The sequence below is a fragment of the Phaseolus vulgaris genome, chromosome 4 (assembly GCF_000499845.2).
Source record: "Phaseolus vulgaris cultivar G19833 chromosome 4, P. vulgaris v2.0, whole genome shotgun sequence".
NCBI lineage: Eukaryota > Viridiplantae > Streptophyta > Magnoliopsida > Fabales > Fabaceae > Phaseolus > Phaseolus vulgaris.
In genome coordinates, this window is record NC_023756.2 from 11,033,247 (window position 1) to 11,046,195 (window position 12,949).

General features: G+C 39.0%; 1 protein-coding gene across 9 annotated transcripts; it reads right to left on the reverse strand.

Moving 5' to 3' along the window:
• Nucleotides 1–456: 456 nt before the first annotated feature.
• Nucleotides 457–11,539, reverse strand: LOC137837256 (transcription factor ICE1-like). 9 transcript variants are annotated; one of them, XM_068646210.1, is made up of 5 exons: nucleotides 10,760–11,539; nucleotides 9,947–10,171; nucleotides 1,705–1,906; nucleotides 1,122–1,188; nucleotides 457–945 (listed from the first exon to the last, which is right to left on the reverse strand). In XM_068646210.1, exons 1-3 carry the CDS (start codon nucleotides 10,853–10,855, stop codon nucleotides 1,706–1,708), a joined length of 522 nt encoding a protein of 173 aa, XP_068502311.1. In that variant the 5' UTR covers nucleotides 10,856–11,539; the 3' UTR covers nucleotides 457–945; nucleotides 1,122–1,188; nucleotide 1,705. The 9 variants fall into 9 exon arrangements, 6 of the variants coding, with proteins under 6 accessions (XP_068502311.1, XP_068502310.1, XP_068502308.1 ...); XM_068646209.1 differs by having other exon boundaries at nucleotides 1,362–1,906; XM_068646207.1 differs by having other exon boundaries at nucleotides 1,122–1,906.
• Between the last annotated feature and the right edge of the window lie 1,410 nt (nucleotides 11,540–12,949).

Sequence of the window (12,949 nt, forward strand, 5' to 3'; positions counted from 1 at the left end):
CTCATACTTTTAAAATTAAAATTAATGATAATTAATGTTTATATAAAACTTTATTTACATTTATATTTTAATACATTATTTTATTTATTAAAGTATTGTTGATATTCACTTTATTTTATTAAACATTAAATTTTTTTTATTAAAATATTAAAGTATAATTCAATCTTATTATTCTTCCTTATATTTTTATTATTTAAAAAGTAATATTAATTAAATAGATTCACGGATCGGCAAAAACAATCCCGGTCACCCCTCATGCTACTGCGCTAAGAAGAACCTTTAACGTGGCAACCATCAACCTTTGAAAATGTTCTGAATGCTCTCAAAACCACTTTCCTCATAATTGCATCATAATGGTTATGAAGTCTCCGAATCTGAGACTACAATTATATATAAGTGTCAAAAAAATTAATTAGGCAAGAAAGAAATTAAAGAACTATTCTAGGAACGGAAAAGTAGCTAAAAAAACAATTTATTCCATGACTATAATTAACACTAAAAGTTAGCTAAAATTCAGAAAATAAAGGGGCTAACTCCTCCCAACACAGATATTATAGTAAACCCTTGATCTTAGCTTATGACAACCTAGAAATGAAGAGAATTTAGCATGGAAGGTGTGAGCTAAATATGAAAAGCATGACTTCATATGACTCCTTACTAGAGAGTTTTATTTTGAATTTTTAAACTTTGGTTTCAAAATGTTCAGCCCTCTCTCCTATAAATTGATGTGCTTGGCTAATTTTTTGTAAGATTAATGAATGAGTGAACTGCTGCCAAAATTGCTAGCCATCTCACTCTCTTGTCTTGCCTCTCTATGATAAACACTTTAATCTTCTTCTTCACCTAGCTCAAGTGATATGACCCAACCAATCACTCTCCCTACTTATCATGCACCTTCAAGGAATCCATTGCTCCATGAGAGTCATCCTTGTGCGTTCGCAAATCCTTCCAAAATTAAAAAAAAATCAATTCGTTCATAAAGACACAATCCATCATTAGTCATCATTAGCCTAGGCAAAGCTATATATACAAGAATAAGCAATGGCATTTCTAATCTGCATGCCATAACAACTGCATTTACTGCCACTATTGGGATAGCGTTTGTCAAGAACTTCACTCACATCATACTATGGGAACCTGCTGTCTCCAACAGTACCGCTTTAATTTGCTCTGGGAGGACATCCTGGCCTTCTCGGTATTGTTGGCAAGAAACAGGAAAAGACTAGATATCAGAAGCAAAACATAAGACAGCAACAAGAAAGACTGAGGCCAAATTTTAAAGATGAAACACTTGTGACAACCACTCACATAAATAACACATGCTTAAAAAGTTTCAACAATTGAATAAAAAAGGACAGAACCTTAAATTCTCCAGCTCAAGTTTATCCAGTGGTCACCTCTCATAACTGACAAGCTTCATGCATATTGTACATAGATCAATCAAACAGAGGGAGAGGAAGATAGGGCTGAGACCGCTATTATGTTATTGTACCAGGAGTATGAGTTCATAAATAATAATAGTTTTGAGAAGTGGGAGTTAGTACTCAAAGTGTGACATCATGCATATCTCTACTAACAATATTATGTTTATGGTACAATGTGCTATTGCCCGAACAAAAACAATGGCAAGCACAACAATAAACAGGGAAATTAAAAAGGAAACATTTGTGTAAAACACTTCCATCAAAAAATAAAGCTACATACCTCAGCTCTGAACACATCTAAAACAAAACCATTGAAACCGCTGATAACTGCCTGCTGAGCATCCAATCCAAGGTTGTCCAATGCCCTCATGGTAGAAAGTAAAAAACTTGGTCTCGAGCACAAATGTAGCACAGACACTGACACGGATACTGACACGGACACTGATACAATACGGACACGAAGACGAAGATATGTATAATATCTAAAATATAGGACACGAGAACACGGATCAATATATTATATAATTATGAATTATATAAATTAACAATAAAGATTTATGTACACAAATATGTTCCGGATTATTTTTTTGAGCAGAAAGATGTTTTTCATGATTGGTTCAAAAATGTTTGTTTTTTGTTTTTGTAATCATAATAAAAATTTATATAATAAGTTTGCGTTTTTAGAAAATTAATGTATTTTTCCTTTTTAAAATTATGTTAGAACCATACTATAAGTGTCAGAAATCCAACAAATACTTTTTGAATTGTACACTTCACGGATACGTATCCTACAAGTGTCATACGAGTATCCGATATGAGTTAGCTTGGTAATCTATCTGAACCAGGGAAAGCAGAGTGAACAGCTTCACATCTTACTGTATCTGACACCGACACGCCATTTAAAATAAGTGTATGAGTTTCATACATTCTCTTCCCTTAGCCTAACATCCACCTACATAAGTTTCAGAAAAACTTAAGTCCAGTCAAAACAATTTCATCCGTTTCACCACTATCATTAAGTTCTGCGAATCAATAAGTACGACCTGAATTCTTATTGGTTTGTTTTAATGGTCAATGAAATACTATTATTGGTAGCTGAACAGGCAATAGAACAAAATGGTAAAAATAAGCCTAACCTATTTCAACTTTATGTCAAAAAAATTAAAAAACATATTTCAACTATTTTAATTATTAATACATTCACAGGTCAAATGTTTGTGTATTAAAAAAAATCAATCATAAAACCAATACTTTTCGGTTCCCATGGTCACATAAATCTTTGATACATCACATACTTAATGGGTGTAAAAAAAATCAAAACAATGATAGAAAGAAAGAAAATCGAGGCAGGTGTCAAAAAACCTAATTTAAAATGTTTTCTAGCAATTGTTTAAATCGAGAATTTTAAAAGAAATTAAAATTTTAGAAATATTTGATTATTTAAAATTGTAGAATTTTAAATTTCATCTAAAAAGTAAAAATTTTAAATTCTTCATACTCTTCTCTTATATTAAATATTTAAATTAACTAATGTTTGATATTAAAATTTCAATTTATATATATATATATATATATATATATATATATCAGAAAATATTACATGTAGCAGAAAATAAATTGCCCTGTCTAACGTGAGAATGTGAGAATTTGAAATTAAAAATTTTAATTTGATTTATTTAAACAAAGTATTTAAAGATACAGGGAATTTAAATCACTTCAAATTCTCTGAAACCTTTTAAATTCCTCGTCCAAACACAATATAACAAAAAGAGACGAGGATAATGATGATGTCTAAAAAACCTAAACCATCAAAATAATAATAGAAAGAAATAAAATAATGATGGGTTTCAAAACACTTAAGCCATCAAAACAAGGGTGTTTCTTTATGCACCCCATCAAAATTCTTTCTGCACCCATCAAATTGGTGAAATAACTAAATGTTCCATCTAATTCACCCTCATTTTGGAAAGTTCTTTCCAGAACATACTCCAAAAAAGTTATTCTAAAAAATACATTCTAGAATATATTATATACAATCCAGAAAGTTTATTCCAAAAAATGTTTTGAAAAACTTTCGAAAAAGATAATCTGAAAGTCATTAAAAAAAGGGTAAAACAGTCTTTCTGAAAATTAATGGAGTACAGGAAGAATTGTGATGGGTGCAGAAAGAAACACTCTAAGAACAATTCCAGAAAGAAATAAAAACAATGATGGGTACTCTAAGAACAATTCCAGAAAGAAATAAAAACAATGATGGGTGCTGTTAGACTGGGCCCATACACCAAAAAGACAGCCCAACTGGATGAAGGACTTTATAATAGGATAGACTCATGTGTCCTTAGTAAATGTCTGCCATTTTATTATTGAAAGGTTTTTGTAAGGCCCATGACCCTTTTTTACCCTTATAGGGGACTAAGCAATAGGAAAAGAGGGCAGAGAAGTTTTTGGTAACCCTAGTTTTAGATTAACAGTAGCAAAAGCCTAACAATTTGGTGCTTTCATTGCTCCTACCATGGCTCCCCAACCTCCATCAACAGATCTGAACGAGGCCTTAGCCAACATCCAAACAAATCTCACCAACATCCAAAGCCAACTGGCCGAACACACTAGCAGACAATCTACCTTAGAGGCTCAAAATGACCACCTTCACTCTACATTCACGTCCATCCTGGACCAGGTTGCTCTATTGACTCCAACGGAGACTAAAATTCCACACATAAACCAGCAAAGTAGCCATCATTCCAATCACTCAAACCAGCAACCACCCAACACCCCTTCCATACGACCACCCACACTCAACCTATCCTTCTTTGACGGTACAAATCCACTAGATTGGCTTTTTCAAGCGGACCAATATTTCTCTTTCTATCAAATACCGTTGGACCAACGCATTCCTATGGTGGGGTTTCATATGCAGGGAGACGCTCTCTCATGGTTTAAATGGCTGCACAATAACCACCTACTCACAGATTGGCACTTCTTCACAAGGGCTTTGGAGCTTCGTTTTGGCCCCTCCACCTATATCAATCATCAAGTGGAGTTGTTCAAACTCCAGCAAACCACGTCGGTCACTGAATACCAAGGCAGGTTTGAACGCTTATGCAATTGTGTGGTGGGTCTCACTCCTGAAACTATACTTAATTGTTTCATATCTGGTCTGAATGTTGAAATCCGCAGAGAACTTACTATATTGAACCCATATTCTATTGCCCAAGCCATAGGTCTAGCTAAGCTTATTGAAGACAAACTCAGAGATTCTAAACCTAAACAAATTCGATTTCCAGCACCTACCTATCCCCACCCTAACCCCACTCCCTCATTCACTAACAGAACCAGCACACCCACAACACCCCCAGCCCATATGTCCATCAAACGTTTATCCTCCTCACAAATGCAAGAGAGACGAGCCCTAGGGTTATGCTACAACTGTGACGAAAAATTCTTCCCTAGCATAAATGCACTTCCTCTCGATTTTTGCTTACCTAGAACTCCTAGCTGAACCCAATGAGGAGATTTCCCCCACACATGACCACGCCAACACTATCCACTTTCACCTTTCACCTCAAGCCATATCAGGTACTATTTCCCCAAAAACCCTCAAATTCACAGGTCTAATTCATCACCTCCCTGTTACCGTCCTCATTGACTCGGGAAGCTCCCACAACATTCTTCAACCACGTATTGCCCATCACTTAAACCTAGCCATATCCCCTAGCCCACCCCTCTCGGTAATGGTTGGAAATGGGGCGTTCATTAAGTGCCAGGGTATTTGTCCATTGGTGGACATATCTCTCCAGAACTCTACCTTCATTGTTCCCTTTTACCTTCTTCCGATTGAAGGTGCGGATGTTGTTTTGGGTGTGGAATGGTTGAGCACGTTAGGGTCCATCTAAGCAGATTTCTCAATCCCCAGCATACAATTTACCCACAACAACCAACATATTACATTGCAAGCCCCCCACTCACCCAACCCATCAGCTACCACTTATCACCAATTTTGCCACTATCTATCCAATAACTCTATTGCCTCTTTACACCTTCTATCGGTGGACACCCAACACTGCCCCCATACAACCTTAGCCACTACCATTAATAATCTCACATCCCCGTTATCTCACCTACCCTCACCCATCCAATCCCTCCTTCAGGAATACCAAGGTATTTTTCAAAAACCAAGAGGGTTACCTCCACAGAGACCACATGACCACCATATTCCTCTTTTACCTCATACCCCACCAATCAAAGTGAAACCATACCGGTACCCACATCACCACAAGGAAGTTATTACAACACCGATATCAGAAATGCTGCAAGAGGGCATTATTCAACCTAGTACAAGCCCATTCTCTTCACCGGTGCTCTTAATAAAAAAAAAGATGGAACATGGCATTTCTGTGTGGATTACAAAGCCTTAAATGCAGCCACCATTCGTGACCACTTCCCCATTCCCACCATTGATGAACTGCTCGATGAGTTAGGCTCAGCTACTGTTTTTACTAAAATAGACCTACACTCAGGGTACCACCAAATACTGCTTCTCCCAGAAGACACTCACAAAACAGCGTTTCGCACTATAGACGGCCACTATGAATTCTTAGTGATGCCATTTGGTTTAACTAACGCTCCTTCTACTTTTCAAGCAGCCATGAATGATCTTCTCAGACCATACCTCCGCCGGTTTGTCTTAGTTTTTTTTGATGATATTTTGATTTATAGTCCAAGTTTGCAGGATCATATTGCTCACCTACAAACTATATTGGAAGTGCTACACACTCAGCAATTTTTTGCCAAGCTTTCAAAGTGCAGTTTCGCAACTGCGGAAGTTAGTTACTTGGGTCACATTATTTCTGCACAGGGAGTCCAACCAGACCCAGAGAAAGTCAAAGCCATACACGACTGGCCGCAACCACGATCACTCACGGAATTACGGGGGTTCCTCGACCTCACCGGATTTTACAGGAAATTCATAAAGCATTACGCCACTCTTGCCGCTCCTCTCACCGACTTATTACAACACCACAAATTTTCATGGACTGAGCTCGCGCAGAAAGCATTCGAAAAATTAAAATTACACATGAAGACAATGCCCACACTACACCTTCCAGATTTTAAGCTGCCCTTTGTGGTCGAAACAGATGCCTCTGCAATGGCCATAGGAGTCGTCCTCAGCCAATCTGGGCAACCACTAGTTTTTTTCAGCAAAAAGATGAATCCCAAGCTCCAAGCTTCCTCCGTATATGTCCGAGAGATGTATGCCATAACAGAGTCAGTAAAAAAATGGCGTCAATACCTCATAGGACAACATTTCAGAATCATAACAGATCAAAAGAGCCTAAACACCCTCCTCTCCCAAACCATTCAGACCCCAGAACAACAGAAATGGATTGCTAAATTGCAGGGATATGATTTTCAAATTATTTACCGACCTGGGAAGGAAAATGTTGTGGTTGATGCCCTTTCAAGGCAAGGTCATGATTCCTCTACCATACTGCTTGCAGTGTCGTCCCCAATCCCGCAGCTTATTCAAGAACTCCAAACTTTCTTTGCCACCACAGAAGGTCAGGGAGTGGTCCAGGCGTGCACAAGCAGTCAACAACAGCCAAGCTTGTTCTTCACTAGCCACGGTTTACTGTTTTTTCGCCATCAGATATTCGTGTCAGCATCATCTGATTTCCGCCAGCGCATTATGACAGAGTTCCATGCTTCCCCTTATGGCGGCCATTCCAGCATCAAACCAACTCTCAAGCACATAGCCGCTTCATTCTATTGGCCGAAATGGACCAGAGACGTCCATCGTTTTGTCCAACAATGCTCCACATGCCAAACAAATAAGTATATGCCAACCAAAACTCAGGGTTTACTGCAACCATTACCAATTCCAAAACAAGTATGGGAGGACATATCAATGGATTTTATTACTCACCTTCCAGTCTCATCCGGACACTCGGTCATTTGGGTATTGTGCGACAGACTCACAAAATATGCGCACTTCATCGCTCTGCCCACACACTTCACGGCCCAGCAACTAGCCAAGCGTTTCTCAGTAGAAATTTGTCGCCTCCACGGACTACCAAAAACCATTGTCTCAGATCGCGACCCCTTGTTTGTTAGCACTTCCTGGCAGCACCTGTTCAAAGCACAAGGAACAACGTTAAAATTTAGCTCGTCATACCATCCCCAAACGGACGGTCAAACAGAGGTATTGAACCGCGGCTTAGAGGCCTACCTGAGATGTTTTGTGGGAAACCAACCAAACAAGTGGTACAAATATCTTCACTTGGCAGAACTTTGGCATAATACAACGTACCATTCGGCTATTGGAACCTCCCCGTTCCATGCGTTGTACAGTCGACAACCACCCACAGTAGTTGACTTCTTAAGCGTCCCAAACGCTGGAACCTCCATCCACGAGACACTGTCGGCACACACCGTCATCCTCCACGACCTCAAGGAGCACTTGCGTCGCACACGCCAGCGCATGTGTGACCAAGCTAATCGCCACCGCACAGATCGTAGTTTCGAACCAGGAGAATGGGTGTGGGTACGACTCCAACCCTACCGGCAACACTCATTGGAACGGTGAACACACCAAAAGCTTGGCCCGCGTTTTTCAGACCCATACCAGGTACTACGCCGCATCGGTGCCGTCGCATATGAGCTTCAACTGCCACCGTCGACGCGGGTCCACCCGGTTTTTCACGTTTCGCTGCTCAGACCTTTCAAAGGACCTGTGGGAGAACATCAGGGTCTTCCTACCAAATCCAAGAACTTGGCACTTCCAACACCACTTAACTCATCTCCCAACCCAAATCAGAACGCTCTGAACTCACCGTATCAGGAACCCAATGACAACACGCCATGTGTTACACTCACAAATCACACCGACTTAGCTGGCATCGAGCCTCACGCTCACGTGCCCCACCAACAAGCCATCTCCACGCCTCATAATCACCTCAACACGCGTTCTGATAGAATCAACAACAGAGCGCCACGTGTCCCACTCACTGGTGACGCGGTTTTCCCACGCCTCGAGCCCCACGCGCACCAGCAAACCCTTCCCACGCCCATTAATGGGCTGAACGCGCTTCCTGACGGAGCCAACAAGAGTGTGCCGCGTGTCCCACTAACTGATGGTGCAGCTTCCCCACACCTCGAGCCGCGCGTCCCACTCACTGCTGGTGCAGCTTCCCCACGCCTCGAGCCCAACGCTAGCACTCCACGCAATACAAACCCTAATTCTAAAGCACCTTAAACGGCGCCACCCCCTCAAAACCCTAAAACCTTAGCACCACTCCCTACAAACCCTAATGACTCAACAACCAATACCCAACCCAACTCACCCTTAATGGCCCATCCAATTCCTGCACCCCCGCGCCAGATTGCATACACCCCACCCCATATCCAAACCCACGAGAACCCACAACAACCCAGTCACCGTCCAACGGCCCAACTAATTCCAAGATCCCACTTTGAGGACAGAGTGTCTAGTGGCGCGGATAGTAATGTTAGACTGGGCCCATACACAAGCACAAGACCAAAAAGACAGCCCAACTGGATGAAGGACTTTATAATAGGATAGACTCATGTGTCCTTAGTAAATGTCTGCCATTTTATTATTGAAAGGTTTTTATAAGGCCCATGACCCTTTTTTACCCTTATAGGGGACTAAGCAATAGTAAAAAAGAGGGCAGAGAAGTTTTTGGTAACCCTAGTTTTAGATTAACAGTAGCAAAAGCCTAACAGGTGCCAAAAAACTGAAGCCCATCAAATCAATAACAGAAAGAAATGAAAACAATGATGGATTTCGAAAAAAAAAAAAACACTGAAACCATAAAAAACAATGATGATGGGTTTCAAAAGAAAAAATGAAGCCATCAAAACAATGACAGATGAAACATAGGACCCATTATCAGTGTTAAAAACATGTTTCCAAAATGTAATATGTAGCACAAGACTAGCAAAAGAGCGTAAATTGTGTAATTTCTATGTTCGGCCTACAATAAGGTTGTAAGCAGTCCATATGCATGAAATACGCAGAATCAGAAAATCAATATTTTTGGCCGGTCGACACACTATATGATGCAATTCATCCAGAAACAAAGGGGGTATTTATTCAAATTCAATGCTCTTTATAGTTATTGAACATGTGAGAAGTCACAATCATAGCAGTGACAGAATATCATGGTATTGGAAGAAGCAACAAGCGACTAAATTCAGTGGAGCTATCAGGGCCATTTGGTCTATCTAGTCTGCAGGTTAAAGAATCTGAATCTAACAAGGGATTCAGAAGGGTCAGAACTATCATTTGGCTTACAGTCTAATCTAAACGAGTTAACCCTCCTAAATTAAAAATAAACTTTAAGGGGGTGGCGACAGAATCATTAAATAATTCAGATACTTAATAAGCCACTAAGTAAATTGACAAATATCCAAATAATGAAAAGCACTACGGAATATTTTTTGGGTCTGGCACATCAACTGACAGGGAAGAAATACAATTTTGCACTGTGACAAACAAATACCTTCGTTGATTGATGTTTAGGACTTGGCAGAGTGGTAGCACATAGTTCTTCCTTCACCCGGCAGGGAAGGGTAGGCACTGTGGGTGTCACAGGGTGAAAACTAGCAGAAGGTGGAAGGGATGAGTCAAGCTTGCTTGTCTCTAGTTCATTATGAAGATCATTAATCCGCTGTAGTAACTCCCTCAGGTAGTCAATGGCATCCCCAAGTATTGAAGCCCTATCCATCTACCAAAAGAAAAAGGGAAATCAGCTTCTACCATCCCAAACACATCAAGGGAGAAAACTATTGATGTCATTAACCAAATCAACAACAACCAAGCCAAGCCAACACATACACACAGCTTAAATTTCAGATTCATAAAAACCACCATCATATAAGATTATTCAAACATAAACAACCATGAATCACCTCACATCACAAGATACTTAAAATGTCTGAAATACATCTAATAATTCTAAATAACTAGAGGTGGCAAAATTGATTATGGGGCTCATTGCAAGCAGTGGGTTATAGTGACCAAGGACACAAAAATATAAGACTCAATTTAATTTGAGCTTCTAAAACATCCCTAAGTCCAGTGAAAGCTCAATTTTTCGGCCAAAACTCAGATCAAGTTTAATTGGATTGGGGCCAAAATTATCCAGGTTTAATTCAGACTTGGGATTTAAAGCTGAAGCCTTGTCTAGTGTAATAATTTCGAACCAGATGGTCCACTTTGCCATCGTTACACACAACCAACCAATCCTAAAAACATAAACTGTCATTAAATTAGTTCACAATAAAAAAAAAGTTACAATCCAAAATTTTCAAACCTTGCTAATCTTGGGCACAATAGACCTAAGCATGTACAACCTATCATTCAGTTTCTTCCTCCGCCTTCTCTCACCCATGAGATTCTTTGCCGGCATCCCCTTCTTCTTTCCCTTGTGGTCTCCACCACCAACTCTGTTCTCATTATCATCGTTATCATTTGCATCAAAAACATTCTCCAACAACTTCCCATACTCATCAGACTCATAATTCAACCCTTCCTCCTCCTCTCGGCCACCTCCGCTGCCGGAGGCTGAAGCTCCAATTCCTCCAAATTCCCGGCCTCCCGCCACCGCTCCATCCGCTTCCGATACAGAGTGGGCGGAGAAAGCTCGTAAAGAGACCGCACCGCTGCCCTGTCACGCCTCTCCGCAAACTTGGCATTCAAACTCGGCACGTTCCCCGAAAAACTTGCTAAGAAACAGCTCTCCTCACCGAAATCAAACCCACCGTCGAGAAAACCGTTCCCGTTGGCCTCGAAGAAGGAGGAGAAACTCGGCTTCTGCGGCACCATATGGTGCTGCTGCGGCAATGAAGAAGACGAAGAAGAGTCCAAAGAGTTTAACAAAAACGCGTCGTTTTGGAGAAACTCGTGGTGAGACTGATCCACATACCAGTCACTATCCAGCATTGTTTTGCAATGAAAGAGAACGCCCGTCCCCGTAACGACGTCGCTTTGTTGGGGTTCCAACCATGGAACGCGGAAAGTACGAGTTAAAGTTTTAGTTGGAAGCATTTGGAGAAGGTGAAAGGTCACAGAAACAAAATTATGAGAAATTTGAAGGTTTATCTATGTACCTGTTTTGTTTTCAATATATAATTGCAGTTTTTACTTTTCAGAAACAATCTTCACCTGGCATAAAATAAAATGTTTGTCTTCCGGTTTTTTTACTAAAATTGTGCACTTTTTTTTTAGATTTACTAAAATGGGGTATTTTTTTTATATTTACTTAAATGGAATACAGAAAAAAAATTATAAGAATAGATCAATATCAATTAAATTCATTAATTTCTTATTTATTTTTTTTAATTAGAATTTTCAATTAGATTATATATTGGATTCACAACTTAGGTATATTTTATCTCAATTGAAATTTTCAATTATGTTGGCAAGTTTTGTTGATTTTTTTAAATAATTAATATTTTTTAAAATTAAAAGATGTATATAATAATAATTTAAAAATTATTTCAAATTACATGAAGTGAATAAGAATATTGAGAAAATTTGTATTTTTATAGATAATTAATATTAAAAAATTGAACTAAATTTTGTTTTAAAAAAACAAAGTTACCTAAAATTAAATTGGATTTAAAATAGGTGGTGTAATAAATGTAAAATATTTAGTACTTTTTAAATATTATTAAAATTAAAAATATTTTTATTGTTTTTAAAAAATTGAAATTATGTTCGTGAAGTAACGTTTATAGTTGATACAATTATAAATAAAAAAGATAGCGTTTAAACAATATTTATAAAATGATATTATACATGATTAGAAAATAGAAATATAGGAAAAGTTGTCATCTATGAGAAGTTGTGCTACATGGTGGTCTTCTTCGTTGTCTTCGTGGTCGTCCTTGTGGTTGTTGTTCGGATGGAAGGGTAGGAGGGGGCGGAGGTGAAATATCATTGTCAGTGCCTTCGATTTCATTGTCATCACTCTGATTTGCGGACACTTATGAAGGAATTGTTGGTCGATAATAATGCATAAATGACATTGGATTGTAGGCAAATGGGGGGTCATGGTAGAGGTTGCAAAGGGATTTGATAGGGCAACAAAAAATTGTTGTTGAGATGGAAATGTTGAGTAGTTGAAAGGTGGTTGATGGAATGATGATTGGAATGACATGTGAGATTGATCCCTATATCCGAACAACTAATTCGGTTGAACACCTGGTGGACGAAAAGATTGTTGTTCAAATGATTGAACTTGAGAAGAAGACTCGACATGATGTTGATGGTGAGGTTGTGTAGTCTCCTGTGGCATATCATACTGTTTTGAAAATATGTGTTAATTTTGGATGAGTGAATGAAGAATAATAAATAATTTTGTAATTGAACTTACATCGTCATCGGACGATGACCGTATAGGCATGATGTAGCGGATAGTATGATTGATGTACCATTGCATGTATGTTGACTTGTCATGCAAATGGCCATTTCCGTTAAACTGATTTTCGTGAATTAGATG

Coding starts and splice junctions, on each gene's coding strand:
- LOC137837256 (XM_068646210.1), bottom strand. CDS start 10,855: ATGCCGGCAAAGAATCTCATGGGTGAGAGAAGGCGGAGGAAGAAACTG. Junction 10,172..10,759: donor TTGTGCCCAAGATTAGCAAG/GTTTGAAAATTT, acceptor TTCTTTTGGTAG/ATGGATAGGGCTTCAATACT. Junction 1,907..9,946: donor CTAAACATCAATCAACGAAG/GTATTTGTTTGT, acceptor CCTATATTTTAG/ATATTATACATATCTTCGTC.